The 17,433-nt window shown below is 40.2% G+C and overlaps 1 protein-coding gene across 5 annotated transcripts in view; it reads left to right on the forward strand.

Moving 5' to 3' along the window:
* The window catches only part of LOC108702076, a 31,505-nt gene that overhangs the window by 3,751 nt on the left and 10,321 nt on the right, over nt 1-17,433 (forward strand). For 2 of the 5 annotated variants that reach the window (XM_041576827.1, XM_041576828.1), the window contains exons 4-15: nt 921-995; nt 2,738-2,830; nt 4,125-4,226; nt 4,679-4,753; nt 5,724-5,786; nt 6,178-6,273; nt 7,696-7,770; nt 8,741-8,803; nt 9,192-9,287; nt 10,669-10,770; nt 11,182-11,455; nt 11,998-12,189. In XM_041576827.1, coding sequence (XP_041432761.1) covers nt 921-995; nt 2,738-2,830; nt 4,125-4,226; nt 4,679-4,753; nt 5,724-5,786; nt 6,178-6,273; nt 7,696-7,770; nt 8,741-8,803; nt 9,192-9,287; nt 10,669-10,770; nt 11,182-11,455; nt 11,998-12,189 — 1,306 coding nt within the window. The remainder of the gene's footprint in view (nt 1-920; nt 996-2,737; nt 2,831-4,124; nt 4,227-4,678; nt 4,754-5,723; nt 5,787-6,177; nt 6,274-7,695; nt 7,771-8,740; nt 8,804-9,191; nt 9,288-10,668; nt 10,771-11,181; nt 11,456-11,997; nt 12,190-17,433) is intronic. The other 3 variants (XM_041576830.1, XM_041576829.1, XM_041576831.1) reach the window with 3 other exon arrangements.

Below are 17,433 nucleotides of genomic sequence, written 5' to 3' on the forward strand. Positions count from 1 at the left end.
GAACCGGAGAACTAAGGATGGAATAGTGTTAACTTATGTTATTACTTATAGACCATGGTCCCAATGTTAATTACTTCTGCTGCACATACAGTGGAGGCTCAAGGACAATGGTAACCTCACTTTGTAAAATATAGATTAAGGGGCAGATTTATTAAGATTTGAATGCGAATTGAAATTTTTTTTTGGTTAAAACTCAACAAATGTTAATTTGAAATCACCAACTCGAATTTGAATGTGAGATTTATCACACCTCAACCCTGGAAACAGTTCTAATTTTGGATATTTGTTACCTAACACCTGACGAGTCCATTTTAGGGATGCACTGAATCCAGGATTTGGTTCGGGATTCGGCCAGGATTCGGCCTTTTTCAGCAGGATTCGGATTCGGCCGAATCCTTCTGCCCGGGCCGAACCGAATCTGAATCCTAATTTGCATATGCAAATTAGGATTCGGATTCGGTATCCGGCTGAATCCTTCATGAAGGATTCGGGGGTTCGGCCGAATCCAAAATAGTGGATTCGGTGCATCCCTAGTCCATTTACAAGTCAAACCGATTTGATTACAATTTTCGGGTCATTCGTATCCAATAGAATATTAGACATTTGAGTTTTTTCATACATAACCTCCCATTCGAGTTGTGAGTACATTCAAATTTATTAGAGTTAAATTTTTTTTTATATAACTTCGAAATTCGACCTTTGATAAATTTGCCCCTACGTGAGATGTCCTCCCTTGATTGCGCATTTATTGTTAGAGGCTGCTGATGGTATCTCTTTGGGGTTCACAGCTCTTGCTGGATTACATCATCCTTTTAGTGTTTTATTATATAGTGGACGATGCAGAATGCTCAGTATTTGCGAATAGAACAAAACTAATCTATGTAATACAATGTCTTCTGTGTTGTTGTTTCCTACTTTAGCTTCTGGTTCTGGCTGGCGTCTTGGTTTTGTCCTGGTACCTCTTCCTGCTCCCTGATAAATCAGTTTTCTTTTCTGTAAGTAAATATATAACATGCAAACCCACTGAAATATAACTATATTTTATTATTACATAATGCTTTTAAATCTTTATTTAAAGGACAAGTAAACCATGATAATAAGTGAATGTATAATTAACGAGGGTGTTATTCTAGGAACTTTTGCAATGCATATTATTATTATTTTTTTTTTAGATTCCAAGATATTAAGGGATACATGTACTGTAACATAAATTAATTTTGTTACAACAGCGCCACCTGCTCGTCATTTTCCAATCATTCTGACCACCAAGTAGTCAAGGAAGTTGTCAGGAGAAAGAAAGAGGCTTCTCTCATTTTCTTCTGGTTTAAAAAAAAGTTAGAAACCTTTCTCAAATCTTTCCTAAGCAGAAGAAATTAAAAGCAGCCTCTTTCTTTCTCCTGACAACTTCCTTGGCTACTTGGTGTTCAGACTGGACGGAATATGAACAGCAGCGATGGTGGCGCTGTTGTAACAAAATTCATTCATATTAATAGTACATTTATCCTTTAATATCTTGGAATAAAAACATAATAAATAATGAATGTAAATTACAAAAGTACTTAGAATATCGCCCTAATTCATTTTATATTCACTTATTTTCGAGGTTTACTTATCCTTTAACATAAAAGCTGCAAGCTAGAAAATGGCTGATACCATTTTGCAGAATGTGAAAAATGTCTCAACAGACAATTATGGGTGCAAAATGTTAATCTGATGATTGTATATTGAGCACAAGTAGGTCAATGGCACATGGAACATACAGGATTCCTTTATACATTAATAGGTATGTTGAGTACATTGGTGCTAGACATACCATTATTAGGTGCAAGTATTTGATGAAAAGTGTTTTCATATGTTTACTAGGCCGAGACCTATTTACATATTCAAAACACATACATTTCTTTCTTTCATGGGTGCTTGGGTGTCCTAAACAACTGAGAAGTAGCACAACATTGGAATCTCCTGCTGAAGGTGCTGATTTATATCTCATGTTTTGCAGATGGGTTTGATTATCACAACTATTGCTGTAGGATTAGTGATGGGCGAATTTATTCGCCAGGCGCAAATTCGCGGCGAATTTGCGCGATTCGCGCCCAGCGAATAAATTCGCAAAACGCACGCGAAAATTCGCGGTAAAAATTCGCCGGCGTCAAAAAAATTTTTCCATAAAAACGGACGACAAAAACGGGCGCCGGCGTCAAAAACGAGACACCGGCGCCGTTTCGCGAATTTTTCGCCGTTTCGCGAATTTCGCGCGAAATTCGCGAATTTTCCGGCGAAGCGAAACGGCACAAATTCGCCCATCACTATGTAGGATTTTTACTCATCATCTTCGCAAACAATTCTGTGAGTTTTCCCTTGCGTTTTTTTTGGGTCTATTATTATTAGTGCCGTGCATTTCCCTTAATCCCATTCCCACAGAGGAAGTTTTACATTATAAATATGATGATGTGTGTTCTGTATGGGCACAAGTTATATATGCCAAGTTCTTGCAGTTGCTATGGAAATATCCCCATACTACCACCCTTATAAATTAATAAATAGAACAGCTACATCTCTATATTTGCACCATACTAGGCAGAGACATTTGACCAGAAGTCTCTTTTAGTAGAACAAACATAAGGGTTTTTGGCTTATCTCTACAAAGTGAGATTGTGAAACCAACTGTTGAAGGAGACAATGATATCACCAAAGACAAAAACTGTTAGAATAATAACCATATATACTGTTCTTTCAGCATTCCATGCTGGTGATGCTCATATGGCTTGTAGTGACCTACCTGGAAATGAATATCATTCTTTGGATGGAAGTTGCATCATATTACGCTACTGTAAGTACAATATGTCCTTGTCTACACTCCTAGCTCATGAAAATTATCCTTAGCTTAGAAAATATTGCTGTGTGAGGAGTACTTTTGGAATATTCGACATGTATTATTTACAGTCAGTGATGGTCGAAGCTGAGGGTGAATACAAGTTCATGAAGGAGCAGGAAGAACCCAAAGGCTGCCTGGGAAATATTCTAAGTGGAGCTGATTAACTAATTGTGTTAGGGGTGTTGAGTCTCATGGAGAAGGAGAAAGAAGGAGGTTGAGCATATTTCTCTACAAGGGGCTTTGAAAAAAAGAGAGCAAACTCAGGATGCTTATGCTAAAATACTTCTCTTAATATTCAGTAGATGGTGGGATCTAAATATAGATCTATATATATAGTGGAGACTTCTCATTACCCTACTGCATGAAAATTGAATTAAATTCATCTTTTTAAGGTCCACACAATTACTAATTTTGCCACAAATGAGAAAAATGACTAGCATGACAGTTGTATTTCTTCCTAATCATCCTCAACAACTAAAAACAGCTTATTACCCACCTAATATTATATTAGATAGACCGCTACTGTGAAATTTGGTCAGTTTGGGGATGGGGCAGTTTTGAAAATGTTATCTGCCAATGCACCATATATGCCAATATATGAGCAGATCAGTCACATACTGTTTAAGGTCTGGGTTTATATGGCCACTCTATAGAAAGATGAGAAATGAGACGTATACATGGACACTTTAGGCCATGGCCATGATATGGTCAACGACACGTGGTGATAAGAGAAGGGCATAATCTCCTCAATGTTCCACCATCTTTTTGGTAAACCTCACCCCTTTGGTGGTCTGAAATTTGGGATTATCCTGCCTAAATTGGACTAAAACCTCACGAAAACCTCCTCTAAACCAGAATTTTGTTTAACCAATAACTGAATGAAAACCTGTATGTATAATATTATCAAATAAAACACCTAGGGCCCAATTGTGTAAGCAACATCCTGACGTCCAACCTTTTAGGTTTGCCAACACACACACATTCATTGAAAACACAGTCCATATTTTGATATTCCATGTGCCTCATGTGGAGTACATAGTCCATAATAGACACGCAAATAATATTCTTTTTTAAAATATGAATTTGTTACCGGTATGTTTAAAAACACTATTATTATATATTTAAATATGGAAAAATCCCCACTTGCTACAGAAATGAAGTGTTGTGTGCTTGCCTATAGCTTCTGTATAACACAATAAACTGTGCGATATCCTGTTTAACATTTGTTTTTCTTTTCTTTTATACAAAGATTCTTCTTACATTTCTATCCAGTGGAACAGCCGTCTTGATTATTGCCAAAAGATTCAACTCCAGTGCACGTGTCTCTCATGAAGTCAACTATCCTGACACGGTACAGTGAAATATATTATGGTCTAGTATTACATGATAAAAGGCCTAGAATACCTTAATTTTTCATGTGGGTTTGCCCAAGGGTAATATATGTTTACTTTTTTTTTATTTTGCCCAAGCTACTGTGAGTTAGAGTTACTAGCATAGCTTGCAGTTTTAACCTTGCCTAATCAGCCATTGTCTTACCAGAAGGCTGAGCACAAGCTTCTTATCATCTCTCACAGGGCTCCTGTTGTGTTTATACTAAAAGCCAGAGAAATCTTGGTAGGATGTAGTTAGGGGGCAGATAACTGTTAGAGGCTCTGGATGGTATCTCTTTGGGGTTCACAGCTCTTGCTGGATTACATCATCCTTTATTATATAGTGGACGATGCAGAATGCTCAGTATTTGCGAATAGAACAAAACTAATCTATGTAATACAATGTCTTCTGCGTTGTTGTTTCCTACTTTAGCTTCTGGTTCTGGCTGGCGTCTTGGTTTTGTCCTGGTACCTCTTCCTGCTCCCTGATAAATCAGTTTTCTTTTCTGTAAGTAAATATATAACATGCAAACCCACTGAAATATAACTATATTTTATTATTACATATTACTTTTTAATCTTTATTTAAAGTAAATGAGGGTGTTATTCTAGGAACTTTTGCAATGTATATTATTATTTTTTTTTTTTTTAGATTCCAAGATATTAAGGGATGCATGTACTGTAACATAAATTAATTTTGTTACAACAGCGCCACCTGCTGGTCATTTTCCGACCATTCTGACCACCAAGTAGTCAAGGAAGTTGTCAGGAGAAAGAAAGAGGCTGCTCTGATTTTCTTCTGGTTTAAAAAAAAGTTAGAAACCTTTCTCAAATCTTTCCTAAGCAGAAGAACTTAAAAGCAGCCTCTTTCTTTCTCCTGACAACTTCCTTGGCTACTTGGTGGTCAGACTGGACGGAATATGAACAGCAGCGATGGTGGCGCTGTTGTAACAAATTCATTCATATTAACAGTACATGTATCCTTTAATATCTTGGAATAAAAACATAATAAATAATGAATGTAAATTACAAAAGTTCTTAGAATATCGCCCTAATTTATTTTATATTCACTTATTTTCGAGGTTTACTTATCCTTTAACATAAAAGCTGCAAGCTAGAAAATGGCTGATACCATTTTGCAGAATGTGAAAAATGTCTCAACAGACAATTATGGGTGCAAAATGTTAATCTGATGATTGTATATTGAGCACAAGTAGGTCAATGGCACATGGAACATACAGGATTCCTTTATACATTAATAGGTATGTTGAGTACATTGGTGCTAGGCATACCATTATTAGGTGCAAGTATTTGATGAAAAGTGTTTTCATATGTTTACTAGGCCGAGACCTATTTACATATTCAAAACACATACATTTCTTTCTTTCATGGGTGCTTGGGTGTCCTAAACAACTGAGAAGTAGCACAACATTGGAATCGCCTGCTGAAGGTGCTGATTTATATCTCATGTTTTGCAGATGGGTTTGATAATCACAACTTTTGCTGTAGGATCTTTACTCATCATCTTCGCAAGCAATTCTGTGAGTTTTCCTTTGCGTTTTTTTTGGGTCTATTATTATCAGTGCCGTGCATTTCCCTTAATCCCATTCCCACAGAGGAAGTTTTACATTATAAATATGATGATGTGTGTTCTGTATGGGCACAAGTTATATATGCCAAGTTCTTGCAGTTGCTATGGAAATATCCCCATACTACCACCCTTATAAATTAATAAATAGAACAGCTACATCTCTATATTTGCACCATACTAGGCAGAGACATTTGACCAGAAGTCTCTTTTAGTAGAACAAACCTAAGGGTTTTTGGCTTATCTCTACAAAGTGAGATTGTGAAACCAACTGTTGAAGGAGACAATGATATCACCAAAGACAAAAACTGTTAGAATAATAACCATATATACTGTTCTTTCAGCATTCCATGCTGGTGATGCTCATATGGGCAGCTTTAGTTACCTACCTGAAAATGAATATCATTCTTTGGATGGAAGTTGCATCATATTACGCTACTGTAAGTACAATATGTCATTGTCTACACTCCTAGCTCATGAAAATTATCCTTAGCTTAGAAAATATTGCTGTGTGAGGAGTACTTTTGGAATATTCGACATGTATTATTTACAGTCAGTGATGGTCGAAGCTGAGGGTGAATACAAGTTCATGAAGGAGCAGGAAGAACCCAAAGGCTGCCTGGGAAATATTCTAAGTAGAGCTGATTAACTAATTGTGTTAGGGGTGTTGAGTCTCATGGAGAAGGAGAAAGAAGGAGGTTGAGCATATTTCTCTACAAGGGGCTTTGAAAAAAAGAGAGCAAACTCAGGATGCTTATGCTAAAATACTTCTCTTAATATTCAGTAGATGGTGGGATCTAAATATATTTTACTGTGGAGACTTCTCATTACCCTACTGCATGAAAATTGAATTAAATTCATCTTTTTAAGGTCCACACAATTACTAATTTTGCCACAAATGAGAAAAATGACTAGCATGACAGTTGTATTTCTTCCTAATCATCCTCAACAACTAAAAACAGCTTATTACCCACCTAATATTATATTAGATAGACCGCTACTGTGAAATTTGGTCAGTTTGGGGATGGGGCAGTTTTGAAAATGTTATCTGCCAATGCACCATATATGCCAATGTATGAGCAGATCAGTCACATACTGTTTAAGGTCTGGGTTTATATGGCCACTCTATAGAAAGATGAGAAATGAGACGTATACATGGACACTTTAGGCCATGGCCATGATATGGTCAACGACACGTGGTGATAAGAGAAGGGCATAATCTCCTCAATGTTCCACCATCTTTTTGGTAAACCTCACCCCTTTGGTGGTCTGAAATTTGGGATTATCCTGCCTAAATTGGACTAAAACCTCACGAAAACCTCCTCCTCCTCACGAATAGCCGTGTTGATTATTGCCAAAATATTCAACTCCAGTGCACGTGTCTCTCATGAAGTCAACTATCCTGACACGGTACAGTGAAATATATTATGGTCTAGTATTACATGATAAAAGGCCTAGAATACCTTAATTTTTCATGTGGGTTTGCCCAAGGGTAATATATGTTTACTTTTTTTTTATTTTGCCCAAGCTACTGTGAGTTAGAGTTACTAGCATAGCTTGCAGTTTTAACCTTGCCTAATCAGCCATTGTCTTACCAGAAGGCTGAGCACAAGCTTCTTATCATCTCTCACAGGGCTCCTGTTGTGTTTATACTAAAAGCCAGAGAAATCTTGGTAGGATGTAGTTAGGGAGCAGACAACTGTTAGAGGCTCTGGATGGTATCTCTTTGGGGTTCACAGCTCTTGCTGGATTACATCATCCTTTATTATATAGTGGACGATGCAGAATGCTCAGTATTTGCGAATAGAACAAAACTAATCTATGTAATACAATGTCTTCTGCGTTGTTGTTTCCTACTTTAGCTTCTGGTTCTGGCTGGCGTCTTGGTTTTGTCCTGGTACCTCTTCCTGCTCCCTGATAAATCAGTTTTCTTTTCTGTAAGTAAATATATAACATGCAAACCCACTGAAATATAACTATATTTTATTATTACATATTACTTTTTAATCTTTATTTAAAGTAAATGAGGGTGTTATTCTAGGAACTTTTGCAATGTATATTATTATTTTTTTTTTTTTTTAGATTCCAAGATATTAAGGGATGCATGTACTGTAACATAAATTAATTTTGTTACAACAGCGCCACCTGCTGGTCATTTTCCGACCATTCTGACCACCAAGTAGTCAAGGAAGTTGTCAGGAGAAAGAAAGAGGCTGCTCTGATTTTCTTCTGGTTTAAAAAAAAGTTAGAAACCTTTCTCAAATCTTTCCTAAGCAGAAGAACTTAAAAGCAGCCTCTTTCTTTCTCCTGACAACTTCCTTGGCTACTTGGTGGTCAGACTGGACGGAATATGACCAGCAGCGATGGTGGCGCTGTTGTAACAAATTCATTCATATTAACAGTACATGTATCCTTTAATATCTTGGAATAAAACATAATAAATAATGAATGTAAATTACAAAAGGGCTTAGAATATCGCCCTTATTAATTTTATATTCACTTATTTTCGAGGTTTACTTATCCTTTAACATAAAAGCTGCAAGCTAGAAAATGGCTGATACCATTTTGCAGAATGTGAAAAATGTCTCAACAGACAATTATGGGTGCAAAATGTTAATCTGATGATTGTATATTGAGCACAAGTAGGTCAATGGCACATGGAACATACAGGATTCCTTGATACATCAATAGGTATGTTGAGTACATTGGTGCTAGACATACCATTATTAGGTGCAAGTATTTGATGAAAAGTGTTTTCATATGTTTACTAGGCCGAGACCTATTTACATATTCAAAACACATACATTTCTTTCTTTCATGGGTGCTTGGGTGTCCTAAACAATTGAGAAGTAGCACAACATTGGAATCGCCTGCTGAAGGTGCTGATTTATATCTCATGTTTTGCAGATGGGTTTGATAATCACAACTTTTGCTGTAGGATCTTTACTCATCATCTTCGCAAGCAAATCTGTGAGTTTTCCTTTGCGTTTTTTTTGGGTCTATTATTATTAGTGCCGTGCATTTCCCTTAATCCCATTCCCACAGAGGAAGTTTTACATTATAAATATGATGTTGTGTGTTCTGTATGGGCACAAGTTATATATGCCAAGTTCTTGCAGTTGCTATGGAAATATCCCCATACTACCACCCTTATAAATTAATAAATAGAACAGCTACATCTCTATATTTGCACCATACTAGGCAGAGACATTTGACCAGAAGTCTCTTTTAGTAGAACAAACCTAAGGGTTTTTGGCTTATCTCTACAAAGTGAGATTGTGAAACCAACTGTTGAAGGAGACAATGATATCACCAAAGACAAAAACTGTAATAATAACCATATATACTGCTCTTTCAGCATTCCATGCTGGTGATGCTCATATGGGCAGCTTTAGTTACCTACCTGGAAATGAATATCATTCTTTGGATGGAAGTTGCATCATATCACGCTACTGTAAGTACAGTATGTCCATGTCTACATGCCTAGCTCATGAAAATTATCCTTAGCTTAGAAAATGTTGCTGTTTGAGGAGTATTTTTGGAATATTCGACATGTACTATTTACAGTCAGTGATGGTCGAAGCTGAGGGTGAATACGAGTTCATGAAGGTGCAGGAAGAACCCAAAGGCTGCCTGGGAAATATTCTAAGTGGAGCTGTCTAACTAATTGTGTTAGGGGTGTTGAGTGTCATGTAGAAGGAGAAAGAAGGAGGCTCCTATAAAGACCAGGGTAGAGTTGTCATATTGGGAAAAGCCTCAGCACGTACTGTGGCCGCATTGAGAAGAAATATTAAAGTCCTTGCCAGATGGAGTCTAAGGACCTGATGTGAGCATATTTCTCCTACAAGGGGCTTTGAAAAAAAGAAAGCAATCTTAGGATGCGTGTGCTAATATACAACTTCTCTCAATATTCAGTAGATGGTGGATCTAAATATATTTTACTGTGGAGACTTCTCATTACCCTACTGGATGAAAATTGAATTAAATTCATCTTTTTAAGGTCCACACAATTACAAATTTTGCCACAAATGAGAAAAATGACTAGCATGACAGTTACATTTCTTCCTAATCATCCTCAACATTCCTAATCATCCTCAACAAAGAAAAACAGCTTATAACCCAACTTATATTATATTAGATAGACCACTACTGTGAAATTTGGTCAGTTTGGCAATGGGGCAGCTTTGAAAATGTTATCTGCCAATGCACCATATATGCCAGTATATGAGCAGATCAGTCACATACTGTTTAAGCTCTGGCCACTCTATGGAAAGATGAGAAATGAGACATATACATGGACACTTTAGGCCATGGCCATGATATGGTCAACCACACGTGGTGACTATAAGAGAAGGGCATAATCTCCTCAATGTTCCACCATCTTTTTGGTAAACCTCACCCCTTTGGTGGTCTGAAATTTGGGATTATCCTGCCTAAATTGGACTAAAACCTCACGAAAACCTCCTCTAAACCAGAAATTTGTTTAACCAATAACTTAATGAAAACCTGTATGTATAATATTATCAAATAAAACACCTAGGGCCCAATTGTGTAAGCAACATCCATATGTCCAACCTTTTAGGTTTGCCAACAGACATTTGACATTCCATGTGCCTCATGTGGAGTACATAGTCCATAATAGACACGCAAACAATATTCTTTTTTAAAATATGAATTTGTTATGTTTAAAAACACTATTATTATTATTTAAATATGGAAAAATCCCCACTTGCTATAGAAATGAAGTGTTGTGTGCTTGCCTATAGCTTCTGTATAACACAATAAACTGTGCGATATCCTGTTTAACATTTGTTTTTCTTTTCTTTTATACAAAGATTCTTCTTACATTTCTATCCAGTGGAATAGCCGTGTTGATTATTGCCAAAAGATTCAACTCCAGTGCACGTGTCTCTCATGAAGTCATCTATCCTGACACGGTACAGTGAAATATATTATGGTCTAGTATTACATGATAAAAGGCCTAGAATACCTTCATTTTTCATGTGGGTTTGCCCAAGGGTAATATATGTTTACTTTTTTTTATTTTGCCCAAGCTGCTGTGAGTTAGAGTTACTAGCATAGCTTGCAGTTTTAACCTTGCCTAATCAGCCATTGTCTTACCAGAAGGCGGAGCACAAGCTCCTTATCATCTCTCACAGGGCTCCTGTTGTGTTTATACTAAAAGCCAGAGAAATCTTGGTAGGATGTAGTTAGGGGGCAGACAACTGTCCAGGGCTGTAAATGGGACTCTGCATGGGACTTTTTGGAAGTACTTCTTATCTTACATGTACTGTCATTAAATCTACTGATGATGTGAATGATCATTGTGTATCTGTATTTCATGGCAGAGTCCGAGGTCTAGCAAAAAAGCAACAATTGGAATATTTTCCAGATCCAGCCCTGAGGAATACAACTGGCTTATAAGTTACCTGATAGAGTCCACAGGTCACACTGTCTTACCTTTTGTCATCACCAATACTAACAGCTTTAAATTCAGAGAAGAGGTGTGTCGATGCAATTATGCCATATTGTATCACTCCATGAGTAGAGGAAGGATCAATATCACTGATGTGACGGATTCTTTGTATGATGACGAGCTGGAATATCAATCATCTGAACTAGGTACCTAGCGTTGCCTCCATCATGCATCACACATAGCATTTCAAAGATTTCAAAATTATCTTCATGCCCATCTTAAAGGGGATGTAGGTCCAAAACTCGTCCCCGGAATACTGTTAAAGCTCATGCTGAGCCATTAGGGTTCATTAAAGCTTGCTCCATTGTATACTGAAGCATAGATCTGTCATCCTTTATAAATCTGGCCATGCATGGGCTGATATAAACTGTCAACTTTAGAGTCCTTCTGGATTGACTTGGAAACCTGTTGGGTGATTTATGGAGACTTCCTGGTAACCTGCTCACCAGGTATCTATCAGGCGGGTTAGAAAATGGTGTCAGAAGAGGACTGCATCTACCTGTTGATGGAGTCCTCTTCTGGTGGATCTCCATATGCCTCCAAAATGATCTGATTGATGGCCAAAGGGAGTAAAAAATGGATTTGTTGATTAGATGACCCCCTTTCGTCTATTATGGAGCCTTGAATTTGTTTATGATCACAGTATAATGAAAATTTCTCTATTCCTATATTTGTGTTTATTTTACAGGCATAGACAAGGTTGCAGTAGTTGTTGATGATCTAGTTGACAGGAGCTCCACTGCTCGAAACAGAATCCTAAACAGTCAGCCTAAAATAGCAAATCTGGCCTGGAATATCTTCCTTATAGACAAAGAAACAAAGCAGAATAACAGTATTATGAGGAACTTGATGAATCCCATCAAAGAAAAGTTCACGACAGGTACAGTCATTTTAGTACATACAGTATCTTGGCACATTCATGTTTTTCATTTTCTTTCATTAAAATTCTCTCAGTGTTTTCTAAAACTCTTTATAATTCAGGGAAAATTAGAAAACATGGGACTGCCTAGTGCTGTTTTCCTACAAAAAAAAGTTGAATGTTTTAGCAGGCAAATATGTTCATTAAATGTTGTAGATTTTTTTTTGATTGATACATTTAGATAACTCCAAGAAACTTGGTCTTGACTCTTGAAATAGTGAAATAGGCTACAAAGTGTTTGCTGGTCCATTTACAGAGGTTCTCCTAAGTGACTTATACTGAATACACAGGGGAATTAAGGGACACGTACAGAATATTGAATAATGTGTCTAGTTTAGGAAACCCTATAACCATAAGAGGAGGTCAACTGCATCAAATGGACTTTACAAATAAGTGAAGGGGAGAATAAGGGGTTGACATTTCAACTGCATGGGGCTTCTATCTTTGCAAAGGTGTCAAAGGTTCTATTAATTCACAAATTTAAAATATAATACCCTGTACATCTCTTCTTTTTACAGGCTTGTGATAATTTCATCAGAAGACTGTAACAGAAGAGGTACTTCAATGTAAACTTGAAAAATGTTCCTTCTCGCCTTTGACCCAGTGCATATAAACCCAGCGTGGCTTCACTCCAGCAAGTGATGAGCAGCAGTTTTATTCCCACTCTGCATCCCGTCTCCCCTCCTCTATCCATGGCATATATTGGGCTTAATACTCCTCCGCATGGCTGTTTCTACAAATACTGCATCTTTATTTAAAGCTGTATAAATTAGCAAAATGTAATTTTTGATTCATTTCATTTGTTTGTTTGTTTTTTTTGTCGTTTCTGAGTTGTGGTGATGTTAATATATTCCCTTAAAAGTTAGGCTGCACTGTCATACATTTTGTACATGTCATCATTAGGGATGTAGCGAACGTCGGAAAAAAAGTTCGCGAACATATTCGCGAACTTGCGTCAAAAATGCGAACGGTTCGCGAACGTCGCGAACCCCATAGACTTCAATGGGAAGGCGAATTTTAAAAGCTAGAAAAGACATTTCTGGACAGAAAAATGATTTTAAAGTTGTTTAAAGGGTGCAACGACCTGGACAGTGGCATGCCAGAGGGGGATCAAGGGCAAAAATGTTTCTAAAAAATCCATTGTTGACACAGCGCTGCGTTTTGTGCTGTAAAGGGCAGAAATCACACTACATTTCTAAACCTGTGTAATAAAATGCTTTAAAACGTCCGGCGTCTACATGCCAATCAAGTCGTGTAAAGGTTACAGCCTGTTCACACGCAAAGACGAAACGCGGTGCTTACTGCAACGCAAAAAGACGCAAAGAGCTTTAATGAATGATACCGTCAAGTGAGCAAATAATAGTTTTTAATTACTAGTTGCTTGTCACCTCCAGGATGTTCGTCCTGTTGGTGGCAATATTTCTGTAGTGGTGTGTTTAGCAGTCACCGTGCTTGTGCGCACGTGCACGGTCAGGCAGAGGTAATTCAATGTACAGTGAAGCGAACCAAAAAACACTGATTCTGCAGTGTGGGCCCAGTTTTGGTCTACTTTATTGATCACCTGCGGTGACCATAAAAGATGCGATTTTGCCACTGTTGCAGAACCCTGAAAAATTAGGCATGTGTACTTTCCTGAAAAATTATGTTTTTTTTGTCGCAGCCACTGAACCAGAAGTCCAGAAACAATATGCCATATAAATGCTGAAAATATTCAATTTTTTTGTCACAGCCACTGAAGCACAGAGGCCAGAAAAACTCAGGATTTACCTGGATTCAAATTAAACCAGTAGGGTTTGCACCCTAGTTTGTAATGGTGGTGGAGGGAGGAGGACGCTAAAGGACAGCTGTATGTGGAGTCATGAGGCGTGCAGAGAAGGACAGCTGCATGGGGAGTCAGAATCAGAAACTCAGCACAAGTCTTCCGGCGTGCAGTAACCCTCCGAGATCCACCCCTCATTCATTTTAATAAAGGTCAGGTAATCCACACTTTTGTGACCTAGGCGAGTTCTCTTCTCAGTTACAATCCCTCCTGCTGCACTGAAGGTCCTTTCTGAGAGGACACTTGAGGCGGGGCAAGACAAGAGGTTCATGGCAAATTGTGACAGCTCTGGCCACAGATCAAGCCTGCGCACCCAGTAGTCCAGGGGTTCATCGCTCCTCAGAGTGTCGATATCTGCAGTTAATGCCAGGTAGTCCGCTACCTGCCGGTCGAGGCGTTATTTGAGGGTGGATCCCGAACGGTTCTGCCGCTGCCTTGGACTGAAAAACATTTGCATGTCTGACGTTACAGAGTGGCCAAAGTGCTTTGTCCTTGCAGGTGCGCTCGTGGCAGGATTACTGGCACCTCTGCCCCTGGAATGTTGATGAGTTCCTGAAGTGACATCACCCTTATAAGCATTGTACAACATGTTTTGCAGGCTGGTTTCTAAATGCAGCATCCTTTCAGACTTGTGGTATGTTGGTAACATTTCTGCCACTTTATGCTTGTACCGAGGGTCTAGTAGAGTCGCGACCCAGTACAGGTCCTTCTCCTTAAGCCTCTTGATACGGGGGTCCTTCAACAGGCATGACAGCATGAAAGACCCCATTCTCACAAGGTTGGATGCAGAGGTATCCATCTCCGCTTCCTCGTTATCAAGGACTGCATCATCCATGGTCTCCTCCCCCCAGCCACGTACAAGACCAGGGGTCCCCAAAAGGTCACCACTAGCCCCCTGGGAAGCCTGCTCCTGTTGGTCCTCCTCCTCCACAAAGCCACCTTCCTCCTCTGACTCCACTTCTGACACCTCTCCCTGCGTTGCAGCAGGTGCCTGGGTTCGTTCTGGTGATTCCAACCAGAAATCGTGCGCTTCCTGCTCCTCGTCACGCTGGTCTACAGCCTCATCTGTCACTCGTCGCACGGCACGCTCCAGGAAGAAAGCGAAGGGTATTAGGTCGCTGATGGTGCCTTCGGTGCGACTGACCATATTTGTAACCTCTTCAAAAGGGCGCATGAGCCTGCAGGCATCGCGCATAAGCACCCAGTAACGGGGTAAAAAAATCCCCAGCTCTGCAGATCCAGTCCTACCACCCAGTTCAAACAGGTATTCGTTGACGGCTCTTTGTTGTTGCAGCAGACGTTCCAACATGAGGAGCGTTGAATTCCAGCGAGTCTGGCTGTCGCAAATCAAACGCCTGACTGGCATTTTGTACCGCTGCTGAATGTCAGCAAGGCGTGCCATGGCTGTGTAGGAACGTCTGAAATGGGCCGACACCTTCCTGGACTGCCTGAGAATGTCCTGGAATCCTGGGTACTTTGAGACAAAACGTTGTACTATTAAATTCAGAACATGTGCCATGCAGGGCACATGTGTTAAATTGCCCAGTCTCAGTGCTGCCAACAGATTGCTTCCATTGTCACACACCACTTTTCCGATCTTCAGTTGGTGTGGGGTCAGCCACCGATCGGCCTGTGACTGCAGAGATGACAGGAGTACAGATCCGGTATGGTTTTTGCTTTCCAGGCACGTCATCCCCAAGACAGCATGACAACGGCGTACCTGGCACGTCGAATAGCCTAGGGGGAGCTGGGGGTGCACAGGTGTGGAGGAGGAGGACCCAGCAGCAGAGGACGAAGAAGAGGAAGAAGACGAGGTAGAGAGCGAAGGAGGAGTAGAGGTGGTGGCAGAACCGCGTGCAATCCGTGGCGGTGACACCAACTCCACTGTCGTTGTTGAGCTACACATTCCCTGCTTCCCAGCCATTAACAAGTTCACCCAGTGGGCAGTGTAGGTGACATACCTGCCCTGACCATGCTTGGAGGACCATGCGTCAGTAGTCATATGGACCTTTGGCCCAACACTAAGTGACAGAGATGCGGTGACTTGGCTCTGCACATGGTGGTACAGGTGTGGTATTCCCTTTTTTGAAAAAAAATTGCGGCTGGGTACCTTCCACTGCGGTGTCCCAATTGCTACAAATTTGCGGAAGGCCTCAGAGTCCACCAGCTGGTATGGTAAAAGCTGGCGGGCTAAGAGTGCGGACAAGCCAGCTGTCAGACGCCGGGCAAGGGGGTGACTAGCAGACATTGGCTTCTTACGCTCAAACATGGCCCTCACAGAAACTTGGCTGGGGGCAGATGACTGGGAATGGGAACTGGTGGTCAAGGTGGAAGGCGGAGTGGAGGGTGGTTCAGACGGGTGAAGGACAGCAGAGGTAGAGCAGTAAGATGCTGGACCAGAAGGAGGGTGGCTTTTAGTTTGCCTGTTGCCTTTGAGGTGTTGCTCCCAAAGTGCTTTGTGCTTGCCGTTCATGTGCCTTCGCATAGAAGTTGTACCTATGTGGCTGTTGGGCTTCCCAAGACTCAGTTTCTGACTGCACTCATTGCAAATGACAACGCTTTTGTCAGAGGCACACACATTAAAAAAATCCCACACTGCTGACCTTTTTGAGGCTGGCAATCTGGCGGTAACAGTAGAAGTCGGCGGCGTTGGCGGCAATGGCGGGTGCATTGGCCGGCTGACCACAGGTGCCGATACATGTTGTTGCCCTACTGTTCCCTGCGAGCTGTCCTCCCTGCTTCTTCTAAGTCTTATTCTCCTCCTGCCTCTCTGACTCTCCGTCTCTCCATCTGAACTATCCTCCTCTTCTTCTCTTCTACTGGGCACCCATAAAACATCAATCTCCTCATCCTCATTCTCCTCAGATGCATCAATTTCTTCTAACAGCTCACAGAAGGAAGCAGCAGCGGGGACCTCCTCGTCATCACTCATTATGTCCATCTCTGTTGTGTTCTCTGCCAGAATTAAATCTGGTGTAACGTCCTCATCTCCTTCATCTTCTTCTGCCAATAATGGTTGCGCATCACTCAGTTCAAGAAACTCATGTGAAAATAACTCCTCTGACTCCAGTGAAGAAGGGGCGCCGGTGGTGGAGGAAGTGTTACGTGGGGTGCCCATAGCAGTGGAGGATGAGGATGTTGTGGTAAAGTTAGAAACGGTAGAGGATGGGGTGTGCTGTGTAAGCCAGTCAACTACCTCTTCAGCATTTTGGGAGTTCAGGGTCATTGCCTTTTTAAAACTGGGCAATTTCCTAGGGCCACAGGATAGCATAGCAGCACAGCCCCTTGTGCCTCTGCGTGGCGGCCTGCCTTTGCCTGGCATTATTTTTAAAACAGCAACAACAACAACTCAGGTGGTGTTTCTAGAGACGGTATTATTATTGATA

This window comes from Xenopus laevis, chromosome 9_10L (assembly GCF_017654675.1).
Source record: "Xenopus laevis strain J_2021 chromosome 9_10L, Xenopus_laevis_v10.1, whole genome shotgun sequence".
NCBI classification, from domain to species: domain Eukaryota; kingdom Metazoa; phylum Chordata; class Amphibia; order Anura; family Pipidae; genus Xenopus; species Xenopus laevis.